The sequence below is a fragment of the Marmota monax genome, unplaced genomic scaffold (genome assembly GCF_021218885.2).
Source record: "Marmota monax isolate L192 unplaced genomic scaffold, Marmota_monax_Labrador192_F-V1.1 WCK01_AAM20220418_F8-fsc00001, whole genome shotgun sequence".
In the NCBI taxonomy this organism is placed as follows: Eukaryota; Metazoa; Chordata; class Mammalia; order Rodentia; family Sciuridae; genus Marmota; species Marmota monax.
In genome coordinates, this window is record NW_026693777.1 from 52,877,208 (window position 1) to 52,903,547 (window position 26,340).

A 26,340-nucleotide genomic window follows, 5' to 3' on the forward strand; every position below is an offset into this window, starting at 1 on the left:
CCTTGAACTTGTGATCCTCCTGCCTCAGCTTCAGCTGAGATTACAGAAATGCACCACCATGCTTACATAGGAGAACAATTTTATGGGAACAAATATTGGTTAATCACCTTTTATTATTCTGCATGTTTCAGGTGGCCTCTGGGTAGGAAGAAGAATGGAGGTAGAAATAGGGAGAGATGTCAGAAAAAACTGGAATTTCAGGACAAGAAGATAAGAAAATAAGAGATATGAAAGCTGCATTTATTCCAGGCTGACTCAAGACAGATTCCTAGTATGCTCTCTATTCATAACCTGCAGTTACCTAGGAAAAGATCTTGAAGGATTAAAGAAAATAGAGAATAATTATGGAAAATAAAAAATTGAAAGGGGGAAAATAATAGAGATGAAGAATATGGATGACATCTATGTCATATAGCCTTTATATAAGGACCAGATTTATTAATGGGTATAGTGAAAGTCTCTGTAAAGGATTTTTTTTTAACGTTTTTTAGTTGTAGATGGACAAATATTTGTTTATCTTTATGTGGTGCTGAGGATCGAACCCAGGGCCTCACACATGCTAGGTAAGCATTCTACCACTGAGCCACAACCCCAGCCCTCTGGAAAGGATCTTATGGATAATTACTACCAAACAAGAGATTTCCATTCTTGGAAATCTCTGTCAGGAAAGAGTGGTCTAGAACCACAGGAATGAGTTTTTGAGTTTCAGCAATCTACCTGATGGAAGCAGATACTACCAAACTGGGCAGAACTTAAACACTGTGCCGTAGACCTGAAGAGAGCCGTATTCTTCTTCAAAAATTGACAAGTTTAGATGTAGAGCTCTGCTTTGAAATATAGCAAAATGCCAGATCCGGTGTTCTTAAACTCACTCTAGACTCTTATCCTTAAATCATTAGCCTTGTTTATCCTTAGTCACTAATATACCTTCCTTTCAGTGTGTCTCGTCCAAAAGATCCTCAGAATATTTCTACATCTTAATAATATACTTCCTAATCAAGCTAACTTGTATATCCTTCTTAGCTCTAGAAAACCAGAAACTTGTCTGTTTAAAATGCCTCTTCCATGACTCCCAGTCCTGAACACTTTGGGTTGACACCCAAATTTTTTACTTAATAGTGTAGTTCAGAAGAGATAGACTTTGAGATTTAGTAAGCTTTCTCAGACAGTAGGGGTTCTCCTACTTTTTCATAAAACAGTTTGAAAACCTGCCTCTGTTAAAAACAAAAGCATTTTTACTTTTTTGGTAAAATGTACCATTGGTCTATAAACTAAGTGTTTTTCATATAAAACTCTGTATTCAGAGTTCAATAGCCAATGGCAATATTAACTTGCTTTACCAGGGAATATTATATCAGTGTCACTCTGTTTCTTGTACTCCTTTTAAGAAATAATGCCAAATTCACATGGTGATCTCATAAATTTTTTTTAAGAACTATCAGGTGACTGCTTGATTTTTTTAAAGAAAAAAAATTAGGAATCACTAAAAGAATCAGTATCCTATTATTAGAATTAATCTTTCTCATATTTTGAGACTAACTGAAGGATGATTAATTGACCAAAATGAACACCCTGTGTCTGGAGCTAAAATGACAGAACTGACTAGGACAGGAGGGAATTCTCATTAAACTGAAAATTGCATGTTTTCAGATTTTTTTTTCTTTGACCAAGAACAAATGTGTGTGTGTGTGTGTGTGTGTGTGTGTGTATCTTGGCAAATTTTATGTTTCTGTTGCTTCAGAATGTTTTTTAAAAACCTGATGTGGCTGAAGGCGTAGCTCAGTGGTAGAACTTCCTTAGAAAGCTCAAGGCCCGGGGTTCAAACCCCAGCACTGCCCCCACAAAAAATAGAGTAAGAAGACCATTTGAGAGTTATTATGTGTAGATAAATTAATAACTACTTCATGATTTATGAAATGATTATTTATAATTGTACAGTTTATGGAATCAAAAGCATATGGCAAGAGTTGGGGTTGTGGCTCAGTGGTAGAGCGATGCGAGGCCCTGGGTTCGATCCATAGCATCACATATAAATAAATTAAATAAAGGTAATGTGTCCAACTACAACTAAAAAATAAATATTAAAAAAAAAAAAAGCATATGGCAACATCTGAGAAGGAGGAAAGTGAAATTCCAAGGCCTCATGTCCTAGGTACAGTTTAGGGAATGTTTTGTTCTACACTAGTAAATGTTGTATTTTTAATAGTATAGTTTTAGTAACAGCAGAAAAGAAGGCATTAGGCAACTAATAAGGGCATACTGAAAGTTGTGTTTAAGAACTCTTTTTAACTGCATTATTTACAGGAGGACCAATAATATATAACTGTTAAATTCATCTAAACTTAAATAAATTCACAGTGGGAATAATAGTATTATGGTCTCAAGTAATCTTGGCATAATTAATGGAAATAACTTTCTTAATGAATCTAAATGTTGCAAAATTAAATGTTTAAAAATTAAAATAATTTCAGTTTGTTTTACTTATAAAAATATATACATATTTGTATTTTTTTAAAAAACATGGGATTGAACCCAGTGTGCTTTACCACTGAGCCATATCCTTAGCCCCTTTTATTTTTATTTTGAGACAGTTTTGCTAACTTTTCCAGGTTGGCCTTCAATTGCAGTCCTCCTGTCTCAGCCTTCCAAATCACTGGGATTATAGGTATACATACCTTTACAGGCATACATACCTTTACAGGCATACATACCCTGTAATCCCAGCATTTGTAGATATAATTTTAAAATATCAGAAAAGTTTGTAGCTTTTTCATCTTTAAAATTTTGCAAAATATAAACTGAGGCATCTGGCCTGGGGTTTTAGCTCAGTGGCTGAGCGCTTGCCTCACATGAGTGAGGCACTGGATTCAATCCTCAGCACCACATAAATAAATAAAACAAAAATTAAAAATATATGTATATACACACACTGAGGCATAGACCATGGTAAGGGTGAAAAAAAGTATTCATCGAGCTCTTCCTGAGAATAGTGAAAATGCACAGAATGCTGACTCTGTTGTTGATTCCCATCACGTTTATGATCATAAATATTCTGTCTTAGAGCATTGCCATGAATTTGTTACTTGGAGAAATAATTTGCCCCAGTCTTTAATATTTTTTACTGCCTGTCATTTTGCTTTGCTTTGCTGATAATCCTCCTTTCCATTGATAGTATCATATTTACCCTTACCAAGACCGAGTTGTTTTTTTTTTCCCCCTGTGTTCCTATTTCATGGCTGGACCAGAGCTATGGCTGCACCTTATATAATACACAGAGGTGTGCCATTGAATTCCATTTGAGCTGCTGACTCATCCAGGATGGGCTCCTCCCTTCCTTGTTTTTGCCTTTCCCACCCTGAGAATGAAGTGCCCAAGAATCCCACACACTCCATCTTGCTTTTTCAGAGGTAAATTTAACCAGCTTCCTTTAAACTAAGGACTTCTCACTTTTCTAATTTATTTATTCTCAATTAGGTTAGCTTTCCAGAAAACTTATTGAAGTCACTGTTATCCTAAAAATGGCTTCCCTCATCTTGCTTATTAATACATGATTTCTTTGGAAGAAACGTGATTCTTTAGTAAGACAGAAAATGTGCCTGAATCAACAGGATTATGTAACTACCAATGGGCAACTTGCTCCAATAAATTCAAGATACAACTGTCTTTTTTTGTGTGTGGTGTTGGGGATTGAACCCAGGACCTTGTGCCTGCAAGGCAAGCACTCTACCAACTGAGCTATATCCCCAGCCCAGCTGTCTCTTGTGGAGTGATATTTTATGAGTTTGAAATATCCCTTGTATACCTCTGAAAAGTGGTTCTTCCCAAGCTGGTACTTGAAATGAGCTGTTTAAATTAGCCATGCACCTGCTGTCATCTGTATTTCAGTCTGCTCACCCTGTATCATTGGAATGATTCATACTATTTTCCTTTGGGGTAAGGCGTTAGCCAGATGAATGGTTTATCACTCATATTTAAGGTTTTTTTCTATGGGAAACCTTTCCTGGATAACTATACCCATTCTGGATGATTGTTTTCCCCCAACATTTGTTTCTGCATATAATTTACATATCATAGAGTACCTTTTTTTGTGTGTGTGTGGTGCTTGGGATTGAACCCATGGCCTTGAGCATGCAAGGCAAGCACTGTACTAACTGAGCTAAATCCCCATAGAGTGTTTTTAATTGTTTTGGAATCATACCATGAAGGCATATTACCACCTTTTTTTTTTTTGGGGTATGCAGGATTGAACTCAGGGACACTCAACCATTGAGCCACATCCCCAGCCCTATTTTGTAATTTATTTAGAGATAGGGTCTCACTGAGTTGCTTAGCACCTCACTTTTTGTTGAGGCAGGCTTTGAACTCCTGTCTCAGCCTCCTGAGCTGCTGGGATTACAGATGTGCACCAACATGCCCAACAATTTTTTTTGTGGTGCTGGGGATTGAACCCAGGACCTTAGGCAGGCACTGTACCACTAAGCTACTTGCCCAGCCCTTGCTTGCTTGCTTGCTTGCTTGCTTTTTTTTTTAACTTTTTTTTTTTTAAGTTGTAGATGGGCACAATATCTTTATTTTTATTGGTGCTGAGGATCAAACCCAGTGCCCCACATAAGCAAGGGAGGCACTCTACCACTGAGCCACAGCCCCAGGCCCCTTGCTTTCTTTTGATTATTGTTGGCATGGTTTATTTTCTATTTGACCAACCATATGTTCCTTTTTTTCCTTTTCTTTTCTTGTTTTTTTAGTTTCTACTTAACTTTTTTAACACATTGAATATAAGCATGATAAATTTTAATACCCTAGCTTGCAGATCTTGTCATCTGTTATTGTTAAATCAGTTTTGATAGACTGACTTTTTTTTCCTTCCCCTCATGGTTTGAATTTTTCTGCGTCTTTGTATGCTGGCAATTTCTTATTGAATATTAGTTTTTAACTTTTGGAAGGTAGATATATTGATATCATGTAAATACCAAGTTTTATTCTGGGATATGATTAAGTTCCTTGAAAGTTTGATTCTTTAGAATCTTGCTTTTAAGATTAGGTGGGCCAGACATGGCAGCACATACCTGTAATCACAGTGGTTTGGGAGGCTGAGGCAGGAAGATTGTGAGTTCAAGGTCAGTTTCAGCAACTTAGGGAGGTCCTAGGCAACTCAGAAACACCCTATCTCTAATAAAATATTAAAAAGCTGGAAATGGGCTCAGTGGTTAAGCACGCCTGGGTTCAATCCCCAGTATAAAAAAAAAAAAAACACAAAGATTTGTTGCTTTGGACTGGAGCAGTGTTTAGCTTAAGGCTAATTATTTCCCCACTACTGAGGCAAGGCCTTTCTGAGTTCCCTACTCAATTGTCCTGTGAATTCTGAGGTTTTCCAGTCTGGCTAGTGGGAACAGAAGCTATTCCTAGCCCTGTGTGAATGCAGGCATTATAACTTCTAATATTTCGGATTTTTTTTTCCCTTGGCTCAAGGTAAATATACTCACATTCATGTGTTAGATCAATGATCTGCTGAGTATTCAAGGCAACTCCCTGTACAGCTCCTGGGTTCTTTCTCTGTGCAGCTTTCTTCTCTTTGGTCCTCTATCCTGCAAATGCTAGCTACCTTGGTCTCTCTGGACCTCAGCTTTGTCTCTGCAGCTCGGAGTTTGCCAGGATCTGCCCGAATTCCTGCTCCCTGCTCTACTGCCTGGAAATTTGTTCTAGAGAATTAGCTAAGCAATTGTAAGAGTCACCACCACCACCACCCCCATTCTCGGGGATCATTGTCTTTGTCGCCTGATTGATCAGTGTCTTGAAAGTATTGTTTCATATATTTTATCCATTTAGTGATTGTTTTAGGCATGTAGATAAATACCATCGTGACTGGAAGTAGAAATCTCTGGAATAAAAGACTAGCTATCCTGTTTCCCCAACTGGAGTATTAGCTTCTTTTGTTAGTCAGCTTTCTATCACTGTAACAAAATACCTGAGATAATTAACTTATAAGAAAAGGATTATTTTGGCTTATATTTTTGGATATTCTAGTCTATAATCAACTGACCCAATTGCTTTGGGCCTGTTGTGAGTCAGCACAATCTGATGAGAGTACATGGGCGCAGAGCAAAACTGCTTATATCATGAGTCAGGGAGCAAAGAAGGCAGAAGATCTTAGGGTTCCACAATCCCCTTGGGGGACATGCCTCACCCCTTCGAGACCTAAGGAGCTTCTCTCTCAAGGCCCTACCTCTCAGTGGTTCTACCATCTCCCAGGAGCATCAGCCTGGGGACCAAAACTTTAACACATGATCCTCTGAGAGCCATTCAAGATCCAAACTATAGCACTCCCCCAATAAAAGATTTTTTATTTTTCTTATAATGTCTTTCTAGCTCATTATCTAGTATACACAAAATCACTAAATGTTGCTGAATAAATAAGCACATATTGGTGACCATATCATACTCTCCAGTAGGTATCATGTGTATCATTGGGTCAAAACAAAAGTACCCTTCCAGAAACTACCCCCTCATTCTTTGGTTTGGCTGATTTGAGGATTGTGTGCTTCCTGTCAAAAGATATGTCCCATACCTCTTGGAAACAGTGATGTAGTTGACTTAAATCTTTTCTGGAACAAGGCAACTAACTAAACAGTAAAAATGAGAGCCTTTCAACTCTATAGAAATTAGATAAGAGTCATCTCTTTTATATATGTGTGTGTGTGTGTGTGTGTGTGTGTGTGTTTAGCAAGGATGGAAGTCCTGACTAAGATAATTCTTAACATTTGTTGTAGCTGTAACTTTGTGTCAGAGCAAAAGAGATGAGGACTAGTGAAGTAAGGTCCTTGGCAATAAAATTGTTACTGGTTCATAGTATCCCTTACTGATTTTGTGACAATAACAAGAATCTTGGCAGGAAATTCTTTTTTTTTTTTTTTTTTAATGTCAGAGGTGTTTTTGGATAACTGCCATACATTGAAGTTATTGTTATATGAATTTTTATCTCGGTTTCTTCTATTTCCTTAGCTGACACTTTGTGGTTGCAGAAACATTAGTGAACTAATTTAACATTCTTGGCAACCAACAGTCACAGCCCCTTTTTTATTTGTTTTGTTTCAGTTGGGGGCGACTGATGTGTTATTTCATAGTTTTCTGGGTGACTTTTTCTGATCTAGTCATTGCTTAATTTTGTATTTTGCTAGAGTGTAAAGAATTATAGGGGCTGGGGATGTAGCTCAGTGGCAGAGCGCTTGCCTACCATGTGTGAGGCAATGGGTTTGATCCTTAGAACCACATATAAATAAACAAATAAAGGCATTCTGTTCATTTATAATTACAAAAAAAAAATTTTAAAGAATTATAATTTCAATTTTTAAAATTCTAGTTTTGGATTTTTCCATGTTAAATAAGGAAATTAATGGCATTTAGATAGAATGCTATTTACTGAAGGATAGAAATGAGTAGTTATTTTCTCAGACATTATGTGTTTTTTTAAAATACATGGATTAAAAATTATAAGCCAGGGCTTTTTGACCATATTTCAAGAAGAAAAATATAATCAGATCAATCAAAGATAACATAAACCTCCAGATTATAGAGCTGGAGATATAGTTCAGTGATTGAGTATGTATTTCGCATGTTCAAAGCCCTGGGTTTAATCCGCACTACTCCTTTCCCCCAATTATACAGATTAATGATTGTCAGTCTTAGTAAGAAACAGAATCATCTCTGGAGCTTTTTCAAAATATCTATGCCTAGCCAATCCTTATTCTGAATTTAAGAACCACTGATATAGATACCTGGGACTATATGGTTTTCCTTTATCCATGTGTTGCCAATTTGTTTTGAAAATCTCTGTCTCCTTCCCCCCTTCCTCTTCCTCTCTCTCAGACACACACACGTACAAGAAATTTGGGGGTCTGAGGTTGTAGCTCAGTGGTAGAGCACTTGCTTAGCACGCGTGAGACACTGGATTCGATTCTCAGCTATATCAATATCTATCTATCTATATATTCATCTACAACTAAAAAAAAAAAAAAAAGAAAAGAAATTTAGGGACAGTATGGATAGGAATTAATGTGTGTCTGTTATGTTTAGTATAAACCAGTTCCTTTACATAGGTTAAATCATCTTACCAGGACATTGAGATTTCTATAAATAAATAATCATGACTTGGAAAAAAAAAAACACATCAGAAGCAAGATGATTGTAATAAAGTAGAATACTGATACATTTGTTAAATGGTTTTGGATAAAAGCTGTATCAAATTTGCAGGATTTTTCCGGTTTATTAAATATGGCTAAATGTGTTGTCTTTTTATTATTGATGAGTAGATATTCCTTATATATTCTGAACAAAAGTTCCTTGTATCAGATACATCATTTGAAAAGAGTTTCTCCCATTTGGTAGGTCATCTTTTCACTTTCTTGATGGTATAATTTGCCTCACAAATGTTAATTTTGATGTGGTCCAGTTTATCTTTCTTTTCTTCTGTCACTTGTGCTTTAGCCATCATATATGCAAACCCTTACCTAAAGATATTATCTTGTGTTTTGTTGCCTACAAGTTATATAGTTTATATCTTTATAAAGTATAAATAAGTTTGAAATTAATACTTGAGTATGGTGTGAGGTAGTGGGGATCCAACCTGTGTACTACATTTTGAAATTAGCAAATATAAGTCATCCAACTTTGGTCTTTATCAAGATTGGCTATTTCTGGATCCCTTGGATTTCTATATGTATTTTTGGATTAGCTTGTGACATTATATAAAACGGATCTGTTAGTCAGCTTTCTACTTCTATGACAAAATGCCAGAGAAAAACAAAAGAGGAAAGACTGATATTGGCTCAATTTAAGAGATTTCAGTCCATGGTCACTTGGCTCTCTTGTTTCTAGGCTGATAGTGAGACAGAATATCATGGAAGGAGGGTGTGGCAAAGCAAAGCTGTTAACCTTGTGGCAGCCAAGAAGTAGAGAGAAAAAACAAGGTGCAGGGGACAAAATATAGTTCCCAAGGGCACACCCCCAAGGACCCACTCCCTTTGACTGGCTCCCACCTCATAGTTTCTACCACCTCCCAATGGACCTGTGAATCCATCAATGGATTGGTCCTCTGATGAGGTTAGAGCCCTCATGATCCAGTTGCTTCCCCAGAGCCTTAGCTCAGAGTGTTGCTGCACTGGGGACCAAGACTTTAGTACATGAGCCTTTGGGGGACATTCTAGATCAAAATCAACAATGGGTAACTAGGATTTTGAAAGGGATTGTTTAAGTCTGTAAATCAATATGTAAACACTCTTTAAATTTTGTATTGTTTTGTATAACTAGATTTTGTGTTTGTGCCTTTAAAAAATTGTTGCAGTGTATTAGTATTAAATTAACCATGAAGAAAATACAAAGGGATTAAAATTGTGTTATTTAAAACACAATATTGTAAAGCTAAATATCTCTACAGCAATTTTTTTGAAGTGTAATAGACTGTGAGTTCTTTTATTACACTGAAAATATTAAATTCCTTCTTTAAGGATCTAAATATTTGCTCATAGCATATAGTCCAGAAATACAGTTGCAAATATCTCATGTGCTCAGGACTACTTTGTTTTGCAAATAGTTTTAAAACATTTTGTAGAGGCTTCTCAGAGGATATATTTCCAAATAGGAAAACATGCACCCACCCCATCCCAAACATAAATGCACCATGACACCTTGGAAAGTTTTCCATGTCCTCTAAAGTTCAAGGTGTTGCCCTACCTCATGTATCAGCAATAAAATGTTCCTCCAAGGAATTGTGCAATAATATGGGAAATCGAGTAGATACACAGGAATATTATACAAATTTCAGTTTGTAGTCAACTTATAAACAGCAGAACATGCCACTGCTTCCCAGTAGTGAACAGCCAAACTGGTTTGGTAGGTGAGCCCTATGACGTTCTTTTTTTACAGCAAAATTTTTTTACATACAGAGAAATTATCATAAAAAAGGAGTGCCAGAAGAGGTAGCAAACTATGTGAGAGCTTTATAAATAGAGGAAAATTCTCTTATCAAAGAATCCATAGGTCCTTGAGAGTCTTGTTTTTGTTTTTGTTTTTTTTTTTGCCCTCTTGCTTTTTACTCTTTGCATTTATTTTATTTATTCTAATTAGTTATAAATGACAGCAGAATGCAGTTCAATTCATATTACACAAATAGAGCACAATTTTTCATGTCTCTGGCTGAAGCTCTATTGCTTTTTATGATGAGATTCATTTTGTTGTTAAAACATTAGCAAAAGCTTGTACATGGGAAAAATTAGACATGTATGAGACAGTAAAAACTATGTATTTGTGGTGTACAGCATGATGTGTTGGTATATATACATATTCTAGGAAGACTAAATGCAGCTATTTAGCATAAGTATCACCTCACTTTCCATTTTGTTGTTGTTGTTGTAGTTGGACACAGTACCTTTATTTTTTTATATATTTTTATGTAGTGCTGAGGATCGAACCCAGGGCCTCACATGTGCTAGACAAGCGCTTTACTGCTAAGCCACAACCCCAGCCCCCACTTTTCAATTTTTTATGGTAAATAGCTTGTGTAGTTTTATTTGGTCAGTAAATACCATAATCCATTGGTTCTCAACCTTGGATACTATGCATTGGAGTCCTTCAAGAGCCCCAAGCAGCACACTAGACCAGTTAAACCAGAATCTGACTGGAGTGGCATAGGGTAAGATGGGGTTGCAAAATTTGAATATCAGAATTTCTTTTATATATATATATATATATATATATATATATATATATATATATATATATATATATATATATTTAGTTGTAGATGGACACAATACCTTTATCTTATTTTTATGTGGTGCTAAGGGTCAAACCCAGTGCCTTCCACATGTGAGGTGAACACTTTACCACTGAACTACACCCCCAGCCTGCCGCAGTCTGGCTGGGCACAAAATCACGAGCCACTCAAGCAGGAACAAACTTTATTGAAACTCCCCGCCAATGCCCCATAGGCTGCCAGGAAAAAAACCGACCGACCCACGTGGCATTCTCCCGGACCAGCAACAGGAAATCCCTCGGACCGGCAACAGGAAATCCCTCCTTCGGAATTCCCTCCTACCGCACTTCCCCAACCAATGGGAACTCTCCAGGAGTCCCGTAGCAGGCCAAGGTGGACAGCAGGGGTCTAATATCCATATGAATGCAGATCTTAACATAATCATCTCATCTCAATGGCTTGCTGGCGTCACCTTTCCACCAAAAATGCCATGCATCATACTACTTGGCTATGGCTCTTAGCATCTCCCCACTTCTGTTTAATTAAGCAACAAGCAATGTGGCTTAGGGACCGTGCCTGTTAGGTTGTCCAGTTCAATATATGGTTCTTACCCGTCATCGGATGAACTGACCTCTAGGCATCAGCCTCCTGTCTTAGGTTGATACCACTGCAATTGGATCATACCCGTCACTGACTACCGTTCCAGCATATAGCCATACTTGTGGATAGGCCTATGCACCAGTGGGGGGGTGAGGTTCTTTGCCTCACCTCTGTTGGCCCCCAAATTTGGCCTTGGTGCCGGTGGGGGGGTGAGGTTCTTTGCCTCACCTCTGTGGGCCCCCAAATTTAGACCATCACTAGTAGAAGGGAGGAGGATACAGAAATGCCATGACACCAAGCCAATTGACGGCTCCTTTGGAAAAATTGCATCACTGGTGACACATCAGCAAAGATACGCCAGCACTACCATAATTCTCTGCATTAACAGATAGTTCACAATGCATACAAGTGATACATAGTCCAGGCAAGTTCTGCAAGCAGTTCAAAGCGGAGGAATCTATCAGTATGTCCATTCCTCCCAAAATAAATCGACTCCTTGATTGAGCATTACTTGTTGAGTTATTATTCATTGATGCATCAGTTTATACAGTTTGTTGTGATAACTATCGAAGAAGCTGTAGTTTGGTTTCATCTTTGTCTTCACCGGCACTGGGATGAAAATAGGAATTCTGACAACGATGCTAAAAAAAAAAATTATGTAACATTCCAACAGATACTAAGAAAACAATTTTCTGAACAATTTACGTTATCCTGAACAGAATTATTAAATATAATGAAAAGGAAAGGTGAAAGTAAACAAACAGATCTGTTAACCTCCTTATTTGTTCACATATTAAAACAATCCTCAACAGCTGTTTACCCAATTTAAATTAAACCATTAAAATCACGTGAATAATAAAAAAAAATTCGGATCCATTTATTCATGAGCGCTCCTCATATATGATATATGGACATACGCACATACAGACATACAACTCAAAACAGAAGTGTGCGCACATAACATACAACACATAAGACAATAGTAAAGGCCTTGTAGCTTTACATAGGTGAAATCTCCATTGCAATGTTTAAAAACTCCACAGTCAAAAAATAAAACTGATCAGAAAAACATTAACCTAGGTCGGTATGAGCTCAAAAATAAAATAGAACTTTATGATGTGGGAAAAGACAATAATAAAATAGATATTGAAAAAAGCATCCTGGTTAATCACTGTCGCAGATGTAAGAATAGCCAAGCTGGAGCTCTGGATATCAGCTGTTATAGATTTGAGTCAAATCATCTTCTTTTTGGTCTGTAGAAATTGTTTTGGTTAGTCTCTCTGGAATCCAAATCGGCTGTTGTTCTCCCCAACACACAAACAGAACCCCGACTCCAGACAATCACTGGGTCAGGACCTTTCCATTGTCCTGTTAGAATATCCTTCCAAAGTACCTTAGGCTTATGTACATTTTTTGGATACATATGTCTTTCCGCAGCACTAAGCCCTGATGAATCCAAATTTTAAAAGTTTAGAGTAAAAAGGGTTATTTTAAGTTTATCTTTGGGGGATATATACCCCTTTGCAATTCCCTCTTTTTGTTTTAATAAGTACATTTTAAAGTTTGATGAGCTCTTTCAACTATGCCTTGTCCCTGTGGATTGTATGGAATTCCTGTTACGTGAGTAATGCCAAATAATGAGCAAAATTGTTTAAAAGAGGTAGAGGTATAGCCAGGACCATTATCTGTTTTTAACTGTTTTGGAACGCCCACAGTGGCAAAATTTTGTAAGCAATGAGCTATAATATCTTTAGTTTTTTCTCCGGCATGAAGGGAGCCCATCAAAAATCTGGAAGAAGTATCAAATGTAACATGCAAATATTTTAATTTTCCAAGTTCTGGCAAGTGTGTGACGTCCATTTGCCAAATATGGTTAGGTATCAGTCCTCTAGGATTGACTCCAAGATTAACTTGTGGTAAAAATGTCACACAATTTTGACATTGTTTTATTATATGTCTGGCTTGTTCCTTAGTTATTTTAAAACGCTTTTGTAAAGTATTAGCATTGACATGGAACCTTTTATGAAAATTTATAGCTTCTTCTATTGTGGAGAAAATATGTATGTCATGTGTAGATTTATCTGCTAATTCATTGCCCAAACTAAGGGCTCCAGGCAATCCTGTATGTGCCCTGATATGTCCTATAAAGAATGGATCTTTTCTGTCCCAGATTAGACTTTGTATAGTGGAAAACAAAGAGAAAACAGTAGAGGAAGGGGAAATCCTACCAGCATCTTCAAGGGATATTATAGCATTAACTACATACTGACTATCAGAAAATAAATTAAATATAGAATCTTTAAACATCACAAAAGCTTGTAATACTGCATTAAGCTCTACCTTTTGAGCTGATTGTTTGGGTACTAAAAATGTAAAAGTTTGATCAGGGGTAACTACTGCTGCTGTACCATTATTTGACCCATCAGTGAATATATTTGGAGCATTTATGATAGGGTTTTTTTTTTTTTTTTTGTCATTTTTGGAAAAACTACAGGATGCGAAGACCAAAAAGACAACAAAGGATTAGATGGTAAGTGATTATCAAATGAAACATTAGATTTACACATGATTATTGCCCAAGTATATGGAGTAATAATTTTATTTGGAGAAATCCCAAACACTCCCTTTGCTGCTCTTATTCCTTTGAGTATTAATTGTCCTACAGCCTCAGGATACCTAGTAAGAATAGTGTTAGGAGAATAAGATAAATGTATCCACAATAATGGACCTTCTTGCCAAAATACTCCTGTAGGAATATTTTTTGTTGGTAGTACAATAAATAATAAAGGCAAACTTATATCAATTCTATCCAAATGCATATTTTCCATATATGTTTCAATGATTTTTAATACCTTTCTTGCTTCAGACGTTAACATGCGGGGTGAATTTGGATCTGATGGACCTTTTAGGATATCAAATAAAGGTCCCAACTCTCCTGTTGGTATGCCTAGATAAGGCCTTGTCCAATTTATGTCTCCCAATAACTTTTGAAAGTCGTTAAGTGATTTGAGTTGATCTACTCGTATTTGAATTTAGTCAGGGGCCACTGAGGAACCCATACTGGTCTTTCTGATTTCCAAGTAATTTTGATTGTCTCAGTGGCCCTTTCCTTGATCTATTTGAATTGGTGCTGTTATACCTTGTTCTTGTTCTCTTAATCTTTTTTCTTTTCTAAAGCCTTGTTTAGCCGTAGTAGTGGGCACATTAGGATTGATGTTATTTGTTAATGTCAAACCTAATTGATCTAGGACATCTCGTCCCCATAAATTTATAGGAAGATGATCCAATACATATGGCTGTATAGTTCCTTCACATCCTTCAGGATCCTTCCAATCTAATACCATTGCACTTCTATGGGGATTAGTCGCCACTCCTAGGCCTTGAAGCATTTGAGTGGCTTGTTGTAATGGCCGGTGTTTTGGCCATTCTTGACGAGATATGATGCTAAGGTCAGCACCTGTGTCCAGTAGCCCATTAAATTCATGTCCTTGAATATTTAGTTTTAGCATTGGGCAAGAATCTAAATTTAAAGACAGCATAGCCCAATCTACACCTGTGGAGCCTAATCCCCTGGAACCTCTTTCTACACTATGACTGGAAAATTTATCATGCAGGCTGGGTATTATTAATAACTGTGCTATTCTATCTCCGGGTGAAATTACTGATATACCTCTTGGAGAACTAGCTATAATTTTTATTTCACCTACATAATCAGGATCAATTTCCCCAGGACTTACCATAAGTCCTTTTAGTGTAGAAGAACTGCGTCCCAATAATAAGCCTACTGTTCCTTGGGGAAGAGGTCCTTTTACCCCTGTGGGAATGATTTGAACTCCCATCTCTGGAGTTAGTACTGCTCTGGCGGAGGCGCAGATGTCCAACCCTGCGCTCCCTCTAGTTTGTCTGATGAGGGATTTAATGGATAATGTGTCCTGGGCACTACCCTGATGGTATTGCTGGGTTCCTCCATTGCCCCGTATATTTGTGGTTGTGGGCCCCGAGCATTGGGTCCCCCAGTCCGTTTTTTGGCAATGGAGCCTGATGCCTTTCTCCACGATATCGTGGGTACATACTTGGTCCTTGTCCATTTTTTGATAACGGAATACCCTCTATGGTGGTTTGAGAACGGCATTCATTAGCCCAATGTCTCCCTCTACGGCATCGTGGGCAAATACCCAGTATTCTATTCCTTTGATACCTAGCTTTGTTAAACCCTCCTCCTATGGGGCAACTCCTTTTAAAATGTCCTGTTTGTTCACAATTATAGCATGTTTTTGGCCTGGCATCTAAAGCCTGTTGTACTGCAGCTGCCAAGACTTGCCCTTGTTCATTAATGTCTCTACATAATTTAATATATGTGTTTAAATCTTCATGTCTCCATGGTCTAATGACCTCTCTGCAGCAACGATTTGCTTGGTCATAAGCCAGTTGTTTTATTAATGGCATTGCTTGTTCTGTATCCCCAAAAATTCTGGAAGCTGTTTGAATAAGCCTATCTACAAATTCAGCGTAAGGTTCATTAGTTCCTTGTATTACCTTAGATAATTGTCCTTGTAAATCTCCATGCCCCTGTAAAGTTTTCCATGCCCTAACCGCATCTACAGCAATTTGTGCGTATACACCAGGATCATATTCAATTTGTTGCTGTTGACCCTCATAAGGTCCTTTTCCTAACAACATATCTAGATTTCTTTGAGGGTAACCGGCTGCTGCATTTCGCCTAGCTGTCTCCGTGCAAAATTCCTCATTGGCAACCTTCCATAACAAATATTGTCCTCCATTTAGCACAGATCGACACATATTAGCCCAATCTGCTGGCGTCATGTCCAAGTTGGTAATAGATTCGACCATGCTTATGGTGAAGGGTGCTTGTGGACCATAGGTTGTTACAGCCTCCTTTAATTGCTTCACTGTTTTGAAATCTAAAGCACAGTGAATTCATTGCCCTCCTGCCTGCTCACGTACAGGGCATGCTAATCTTTGAGGTCCTGCCTCAGGATTCCGTCTATCAACTACGGGGGTTGAGGGCCACTCAGCTGTCTCTATAGATGGAGCTGTTGGTTGAATTAGCCCTCTGGTGATAGAACGGAGTTAGTAGCAGCCTCCTGTTGTAGCTCCCCCCATGATGGTTGTTTTTCTTCTACGCTTTCTTCCTTTAAATTTTATTCCTCTATCTGACTTGCTCGAGAGACCTTCTCTTTTGCTTGACCTAACATGTTTTCTACCATAGTCTGGACCTCTAACAATTTACTTAACAGTCTTTCGGTTTGTTTTTTACTAATTTCTAATCTACTATAAAGGTAACGCAACCCAATGAGATAACATAAAACAAAACCGAAACAGAATGAAACAAAAACGGAACAAAAAATCGTTGTATCAATTTTCTCTTTCTCAGGGCCGAACAACTTCAAACCTTGAGCCAATCATTTTTCCCAGTTTGCCTGAGAAAGGTCTAGGGATAGGCAGCTTGAAACAAAAACAAAATAAATCAAAACAAGAACACATTGTTTTTTGAAATGGTCACCCATTCTCTCGCCTTCCCTCAGGGGCGAGCAATTTTACTCACCTCCAAGCTTCAGGCGTTCCCCGTACGGGCCACCAATTGCCGCAGTCTGGCTGGGCACAAAATCACGAGCCACTCAAGCAGGAACAAACTTTATTTTTGAAACTCCCCGCCAATCCCCCATATGCTCCCAGGAAAAAGACCGACCGACCCATGCGGCATTCTCCCGGACCAGCAACAGGAAATCCCTCCTCCGGAATTCCCTCCTACCGCACTTCCCCAACCAATGGGAACTCTCCAGGAGTCCCGTAGCAGAGGTGGACAGCAGGGGTCTAATATCCATATGAATGCAGATCTTAACATAATCATCTCATCTCAATGGCTTGCTGCCATCACCTTTCAACCAAAAATGCCATGTATCATACTACTTGGCTATGGCTCTTAGCACCAACCCAGATATCAGAATTTCTTAAAGCTCCCTGGAAAATCCACCGTGCTTCCAACAATGAGAACCACTGCCATAGACAATTGAAAATGCAAGTGAGAGACTGAGCTCAGGAAAATATAATTAATCTGAAGTGGCAATTAAAGTCATGCTCCCTGAACTATATATTCAGCTTATAAAAAAAAAAAAAACTTCATTGCTGAAGATCGAACCAGTGCCTCACATAGGCTAGGCAAGTGTTCTGCCACTGAGCCACAACCCAAGCCCCAGTATGCCACTTTTTTTTAATTAGTTTTTTCTTTTTTTTTTTTTTCTTTTGGTGCTGGGAATTGAATCAAGAGCCTTGTACGTACTGAGCACATGCTCTACCACTGAACTATATACCCCTAGAACCTGTATGCCAAGTGTCTGTCTTTTTTTTTAACTGACAAATAAAAACTATGCATATTTGTGGTGTACAACATGATATTTTGGTATGTATACATACTCTAGGAAGACTAAATGAAGCTATTTAACATAGTATTACTTCACTTTTCAATTTTTTAAATTTTTTTTTTAGTCATAGATGGGCATACTACCTTTTTTTTTTTTTTTAATGTGGTGCTGAAGATCAAACCCAGCTCCTCATATGTGCAAGGCCATGAGCCACAACCCCAGCCCTAATTTTCAAATGTTTATGGTAAATAGCTTGTGTAGTTTTATTCAGTCAACAAATTCCATAATCCATTGGTTCTCAACCTTGGATACTATGCACTGAAATCCTTTAATATCAACAGTAAAAACTTCCCTGGAATTATCAGAACATAATGATTTGCTATTTGTCTTTTTCTGTGACCAATAATAAAAGATTATCTAATCACCAGAACTCCAGAATTTGATAGTAAGATCAATTATATATACTCCCATATAATTTGGCTTTTTTTATGGTGGGGGGAAATCTACTGCTAAAAAAAATTAAGTCTGTAAGCCACTAGTTTATTGAAAAAAGGACTGACTTGGGAGTTTGGGAACTTCTCGCTGGATGTGGTGGTGCATGGTTGTAATCCCAGCAATTTGGGAAGCAGAGGCAAGAGGATCACAAGTTGAAGGCCAGCCTCAGCAACTTTGCAAGACCTTGTCTCAAAATTAAAATTTTTTTAAAGGACTGGTGATTTAGCTCAGTGATAAAGTGTCCCTGGGTTCAACCCCTAGTATCCTTGCCCCCCCCCAAAAAAAAAGGGGGGTTGAGGGAGAGTTTGAGAACTTCTCCTCTTGAGTTAGTTCTGCTGTTACTTTGAACCAACATATTTAAATTATACTTTATAAAGTAAGGTCATTGATCTGGAGGTGATCACCAAATTATTTACCAAACAAGTTGGATTGCTTACTGTGCTCTAGGCAAGGACACAGGATGAACAGAATGTAGACCATGTCCTTGAAAAGTTTGAAGAATTCAGGCACATGTGCAGAATATGTAAATGTAGCCATGGGTAAATGTGCAGGGAATTAAGGAAATAGACGTACTCCACTTGCTTTCAATATTGGGATAAACACTCATTGCCTATTCAGCAATGATTCCTTCAAAGCTACCTTTGAAGCTGAGGCATGAACATGTGACCCATTGCTGGTAGGTAAGACCAGAGAAGACTGAGGAAGTTTTCCTTGTAAAAGTTGACAATTGAGAAAGTACCCTTCTTTCCTTCCTGTCTTATTTCATGGAGACAGACAATTGGCACTATAGAGGCCATCTTGAGACTTTGAAAACTTTAGAACAAAGGATTTCATGCTGGAGCAGCCAAAAAGAAATGTGGAAAGAGCCTGGATTCTTCATTTCAACATTGAGCTGCTAAACCCTAGAACCTTGTTATTGAGATAATAAACATCCTTACTGGTTGAATCCTTGCTGCTTTAAGAGCATTCTGTGGATAAGCAGTGTCAGCATCATCTGGGAGGTTATGGTTAGGAATGCAGAATCTCCCACCCCACTTCAGACCTGCTGTGTCAGAATTTGCACTTTAATCAGTCACCAGGTTACTGCAGTGCACATTAATGCTTGGGAGGCACAAGTTTAAACTACTTTTAATTGAGCATTCTGTTAATATTCACTTAATTCAGCCCTACTAACCCAAACACATTTTGGATTGACCAAGTGCCATTTTTTTTTTTAAGTAAGAAGATACCTAACCCGAAAGACTTGAAGACGTAGAGTTGCAAAAAATCATTATTCTCACTATAACTTAATAGTCACATGTGGGAGATGCCCGGCACAGATAACCTTCTTAGTGTCCATTGATGCTTAGAGGCACAGTGATCAAGAGTTTCAGAATACCACTCAGAACATATGGGAATTTCTTTGTAAGTAGATATTAAATTTCTAGAGTCATGATTGCTTCTACCATTCCTCAAGTGACTATGGCAATTTGTTGCTTAAGAAGAAGACATTGGGGCTGGGGTTGTGGCTCAGCAGTAGAATGCTCACCTAGCACGTGCGAGGCCCTGGGTTTGATCCTTAGCACCACATAAAAATAAACAAACAAAATAAAGGTATTGTGTCCAACTACAACTGAAAAAAAAATAAATTAAAAAAAAAAAACAAGACATTGGATTTTTTTTAAAGTGTTGTGGGTTTTACTTATTTATTTATTGAGTCGGTATTTATAAAGCAACTCATAATTACTCTAAAAAGAGCCAATTTTTATTTCCTCAGGTGGGAAAATTTCTGTTATCTTTTCTTTCTAAGGTATTGTCCTGGAAATTCAATAAATCTGCATCAAAAATTAAACAAAATCACTGGATGTTAATCTTGACTTTTCCTTCAACTTTGGTTGTGTATACTTTTAATAATATTTGTTGGAAGAAAGGTAAAATGGTAATGAGTTAAATAACTATAGTAGTGAAATTAATAAAATGTTTTTATTTTACAGGAAAAATATTTATCCCCAAACAGAAACCTGTACAGACTTTGACAGAGGAAAGTGTATCTGTTGATCCAGAATTAGAAGAAGCTTTGATGAGTGCTTCTGATACAGAATTGTGTGACCTTGCAGGTATCCCTAAAAAAAATTTGTGAATGAGTACCTGGGATGGGGAGAGACCAAAGGATATACCAGTATCCATCCTACAAATGCTTGCTTTGCCTAACAACCTGCTAAAGATGAGTAGCCATATATTTGGCTTTGTATTTCACACAGCAATCTGACATGCAGGTTTCTTTAAATATTCTCAATAGTGAAGTGTTTACACTAAAAGGATTTATTTTATATTTGACACTTCTCCTTTGTTGCCGTACTTGAAAGTTTTGGTAAAAATCTTTCATCACCGTTTGCTGGGCTAGAAGCTGTCCTATCTGAAAACTGAAAGAGTCTTCAAGGGTCGATTGCTGCCCCATTTTATCAGAAGACCTAGAGATAGGTCACTGGAAAGCAAGTGGATCAGTCAGTTCTGAATTTTACTTGCCACTTTGCTAACTTTTCTAAAGTGTATATGGAGCACTCCAAACTTTCTTATTATTTTCATCATTGTGAATGTCTTATATAGACGAGTGAAATCTCTGCCATTTTTCTCAACAGAAAAATGTGACACATGGGTAGATCTTAGTACCAAATAACCCCAAGAACTAACATGTTTGAAAGTAGTAATGATGGTTCTTTGGGAAGGACCTTGGAAGAGGAAAGTTGAAGTGTGGTGTCACAGAGCATGCGCTGTATTCCTTGAGGGACTGAGGACTGGTGGATTTGTAGATGTACATTTGTAAGAGTGAAATGGGTCAGGGCATACTGAAACTTCTGCCTTATTTGTACAAAAAAGGCATCAAAAATTAAACTTATTTCCTGAGGGATGCTACTTTATTCTTTGAGAATTTAATAGTATTCTAATCTTAACTAGAATGTAAATGTAATTTAAATGACATGAATTTAACAAATATAAAAATAGCAGAGGGACTGGGGTTGTAGCTCAGTGGTAGAGTGCATGCCTACCATGTGTGAGGCACTGGGTTTGATTCTCAGCATCACATATAAATAAAAGTAAAGGTCCATTGACAACTTAAAAAAATTAAAAAATAGCAGAGATAAGGTGAAACCTGTCTTTTATAGCATTATGTTCCTCGAAGCCTTATTGAGATAAATTGATCAATTTTCTTTTTTAGCCACCAGATGGAGCTAAGCACTGGTTTACCTTAAATATGGTTAGGCTGACTTCAGCTGTGAATCTGAATTTTAAAGTGTGGACTAATCTTAAATTCAGAAATAGGAAGGAAAATAACAAGGGTATTTGTGAGGATGAGATTGTAGGTGATTTTTAATCACTTTATCTCCTCTTTTACTGTAAAATTTGCATTTAGTTAGTAAAAAAGTGTCTGGAGCATGTTAAAGTTATTGATAACAATTTTTGGTTGCAAGCCAGGTACATTGGTGCAAACCTATAGTTCCACCTACTTGGGAGACTGAGGCATGAGAATCACTTGAACCCAAGAGACTAGCCTGGACAACAGAGCAGGACTCTGTCTCGAGGTGGGAGGGGAGTTTAAAGCAGATGGAAATAAAGCCTAATTCTCTTTTCCTATATTTACAGCTATTCTTGGGATGCATAATTTGATAACAAATACACAATTTTGTGATATAGTGGGAAGTAGTAATGGTGTTGATAAAGGACATTTTTCAAGTGAGTACTTAAAATATTTTGTGAATTCCAATCCTTTACTAAATATATTGTTTTCTTCATGTATTAGTCTTAGTATTTATATACCAAATATTGTATATATGTACTTGAAATAAAATTTCAGTTTGATGATATTGACAAAGAAAGCCATTGAAAATAAAGTAATAAATACTTTTTGCTTAATTTGTTAGCAAATGTACTAGGAACTGCTGTTATCTCAGTAAATAATATTAATAGTAAGCAATATAAAACTTAGTATGCAAGACCCTGGAATCAATTCCCAGAACCTCAAAAAAAAACTAGTTAGACTTAGTTTTTATTGATATGTTATCATTGTTATTGCTGATTTCTAAGAAATTCAAAGCAGTTCAAAGAATCTGTGTTATAAAATCAGATTCAGGAGAAACCACAAAAATATTCAGCCCCTAAGCCTTTCAGTCTGGTTCTAAATATTAAATGGTTTTTTAAAACATTTTTTTAATAAATATTTTTTAAAAATTTAAAAAATACATTGTTAAAGTGTTTTTAAATTCTTAAGGCAATACATGATTTGTAGCACGTTTAAATAGTGTATAAGGATAAGAAGTAAAAATATCTCCATCCACAGTCATTGTGCCCACTACTCCTCCACCACCATCCTGTTAACAATTTGATATATAACCTTCTAGACTTTACTGTTTATACAAATCTATATGTGTTATATATAATATAAATTGTTTGGGGGGAGTTGTTTGAATTTTTTTAAAGTGATATATTATAAATATTCCTTGCACCTTACTGTAATAATGCTATTGGCTAATTTTTTTTCGGTGTTTTCTGTGGCCATGTTTTTTGGGCACAGTTTCTGAATGTGGATTATTCTCAATCCTTACAACAGTTCTGTGAAATAAATATTATTATTATTGTTGTTGTTATTATCTTTAATTTGCATGTGAGGGAGCTAGGATTTAGAATGAAGACTTAAGGAGCCTCACTGTCACACAAAAATCAGTAGTTTTAACACATGCTGTGGAGTAAATCACTCAGCAATGTACCATGTTTCCTGGTTAGTATATATAAATATACTTCATTCCGACATCTACACAACATTGTTTTATAATGGTCTATAATGTGGCCATCCTCCCCAGTTTAAATTTAACTTTTTCTTTAAGAAATGTTTTAATATACATAAAAGAAAAAAAGAATAATGTATTCATCTCCTAGGTTCAGCTGTATTTTAACATTTTGCCAACCTTGTTTCATCTACCTTCTGCCTCACTTCCAACTTAATCCACTTTTTTTTCTTAAGTATTTTAAAGCCAATCCTGTTCACTTATGTTACTTCATCCGTAAATATTTTCCATATGTGTCTCTTACAAATAAAAAAGTCTTTTTTTTTTTTTTTTTGCGGTGGGGGGGGGAGGGTACCAGGGATTGAACTCAGGGGCACTCTGAGCCACATCCCCAGCCCTATGTTTGTATTTTATTTAGAGACAGGGTCTCACTGAGTTACTTAGCACCTCCCTGTGGCTGAGGCTGGCTTTGATCCTCCAGTCTCAGCCCCAACAAGCCTAGCCAAGTCATTTCTGTTTAACAGCCACATGCCATTGTTAAACTTAAAAATGAATAATTTTTTCATATCTCCAAAATCCATTGCAAGTCCAGATTTTCCATGTTCTTTCAAAAAAGTCATTTCATGCTTGGTCCAAATAAGGGTTACACATTGCATTTGGTTATTTGATTTTCCAGTCTCTCTTAATTTCTTAACAGTTCTCCTCAACTGGCTCTTCCCCCCCACTTTTTCATGTCATTTATTTCTTGAAGAAACTGGGTTTCATTCAAGTAAAAATGTCTACATCCTCTATTCAGCTGATTGCAACCCCATGATGTTACCTTTCGTGTCTCCTTTGTTTCTGTTCAGTCTAGTGGCTTGATCAGATTCAGCTGCAGGGCTTTGTTTTGTTTTTTTAAGAATGCCTCACAGTTGGTGATTGAATCACATTAAGAAGCTTATCAAGCTAGCTATGGTGGCATATGCATGTAATCCCAGCCACTTGGGAGGCTGAGGCAGGAGGATCACAAGTTCAAAACTAGCCTCAGCAGCCTCAGGAAGGCCCTAAGCAACTTAGTGAAACTCTGTCTCTAAATGAAAAATAAAAAGGGCTGGGGATTGGCTCAGTGGTTAAGCCTCCCTGTGTTCAATCCTTTGTACCAAAAAAGAAAGAAAGAAACAGCAGTAGCAGCTTATCAAGACTGATCCTCATCTTTGGGGAACTTGTTAAGATTGATCAGTAGATTCAGATGTTGGTAATCAGATCATCTGTGTAAAGCTCCTTATTTACCTAATGATTTCAGCATCCCATTGGCCAGATCCCTTGTTTCATTAAGGGGCAGGGCTCTTTAAATAAACATATTTTGTTGAATGGGAAAAGAAATCCTTTGGTTTTATAAAATATAGAACACACTAAATTTTCCATTCAGTGAGAAAGAACTTCCCCATCTCCCTTGATTTGCTATCTTGAAGAAGACTGTCTTGATGAATTTAAATGAGAAAGAGCCTACTCTTCCCTTGGTGTTTGTATTTAATAATATCTTATTTCAACTTTATATGTATATGTCAACACACAAAGGTTCTTTTAGGAATTATGGAGAAGGAACTCTTAAATCTATTCTGTTAAGTATGTGTGTGTGCATGTGTGAAAGAGAGAGACGGGTGTGTGTTACCAAGTAACTGTGTGAATCCATTCTCAATCCGTCAACTTGTGCTCTTTTCGTTGTTTACTACAGATGTAGTGAAAGGTGAAAAGATTCTTCCAGCATTTGATGAGCCACCAAATCCAACCAACGTTGAAGAGAGTTTAAAGAGAATTAAAGAAAACGATGCTCATCTTGTTGAAGTTAATTTGAATAACATAAAGGTAAGTGTGTTAAGCAGACCATAAAGTTGTTTTGTATTGCTTTGAATTAGTTGAACCTAGGATAACAGTGGGGTAGTTTTGATATAGTAGTCTGATTCTACTTTAAGGTAAAGTTTTTGCTCATGAGCATGTAGTAATATAGGTTCCTTCAAATTTTGGAAATTAAGGTATTATATAATAGCGTTTTTTACTTACTTTTAAAAGAGTTTATTATAAAAAGTGTAAGCCCTAAAAACTCTCGGTAAATCTCTCTGACCTTTAAAGTACTGCCTTCTTTGAAGAACTTCAGTCTTTGGGGTTTTGTTTGTTTTGTGGCACTGGTCATTGAACCCAGGCCCTTTTGCATAGAAGGCAAATGCTCTACCTTTGAGCTATGTCCCCAGCTCTTTTATTGTTTTTTAAATTAGTTTCTTTTTATTGTTTGTTTGTTTTTGGACTGGTGATTGAACTCAGGGGCACTTGACCACTGAGCCACATCCCCAGCCCTATTTTGTATTTTATTTAGAGACAGGGTCTCACTGAGTTGCTTAGCACCTTGCTTTTGCTGAGGCTGGCTTTGAACTTGCAGTCCTCCTGCCTCAGCCTCCCGAGCTTCTGGTATTACACGCATGCATCACCACATCTTGCCAAATTAAATTTTTTTAAGGTGTTGTTTGTATGTGGTAAAATTCTCCCTTTTAGTATACAGTTCTGAGTTTTGACAAATATACACAGTTGTATGACCATTGCCAAAGTAAAGATAAAAAACATGTCTGTTACCCCAGAAGTTCCTCATACCCCTTTGCCCCTTTGTAGTCATTCTCTTCCCCACAACTCACCCCTGACAACCACCAATCTATTTTCTTTCTCCATAATTCTGTATTTTCCAGAATGTCATGTAAAAAGAATCATACAGAATGTAGCCTTTTGAGTCTGGCTTTCTCATTTGGCATAATGTATTTGAGATTTGCCTGTTGTTGCAGGTATCAGGATTTTGTTCCTTTATTGCTGAGTATCGTTCCATCCTGTGGATATGCTACAGTGTGTTTATCCATATTGGTTGCTTCTAATTGGGGATGATTACATATAAAACTACAGTACAAGTTCTCATATGAACATATGTTTTTATTTCTCTTGGGTAAATAATCTAGAAATGGGTTTTCTGAGATTTTATTGGTTTTTAAACAATGCAACTCTTCCTTGGAGTAAGGAAAGAAGAAATGAGTTAGGAGGAAAGAAGGTCTTGGAGAAAATGAGTATCCTTATTGATCACTAATTGTCTGGGTTTTTTTTTTTTAAATTCACTCCCTGTATCTCTTTGTTTCTAAGTAAAGATTAATGATCTGAAAACTGCAAGACTATAGGGACTTGGCATCTTGATTGCCCACCAGAAAAATCAGTGGTTTCCATATTTTCCTCCTTTAGGTAGTATAGGGTTAATCTCTCCTAAGTCTGTAAACTAAGCAACTGAGAATTGTATGTCATCTGCCTCAGGAATCATACTCAGTGGAGTATGATTCTCTTCTTAGAG

At 37.1% G+C, this 26,340-nt stretch overlaps 1 protein-coding gene across 2 annotated transcripts in view; it reads left to right on the forward strand.

Annotated features, from left to right (window-relative positions):
• Tmod3 (tropomodulin 3) overlaps positions 1-26,340 on the forward strand; it is a 79,212-nt gene that overhangs the window by 38,132 nt on the left and 14,740 nt on the right. Inside the window, exons 4-7 of one of the 2 annotated variants that reach the window (XM_046461247.2) lie at positions 13,842-13,877; positions 20,199-20,321; positions 21,847-21,936; positions 24,700-24,830. In XM_046461247.2, the coding sequence (XP_046317203.1) occupies positions 13,842-13,877; positions 20,199-20,321; positions 21,847-21,936; positions 24,700-24,830 (380 nt within the window). The remainder of the gene's footprint in view (positions 1-13,841; positions 13,878-20,198; positions 20,322-21,846; positions 21,937-24,699; positions 24,831-26,340) is intronic. The other variant, XM_046461248.2, reaches the window with a different exon arrangement.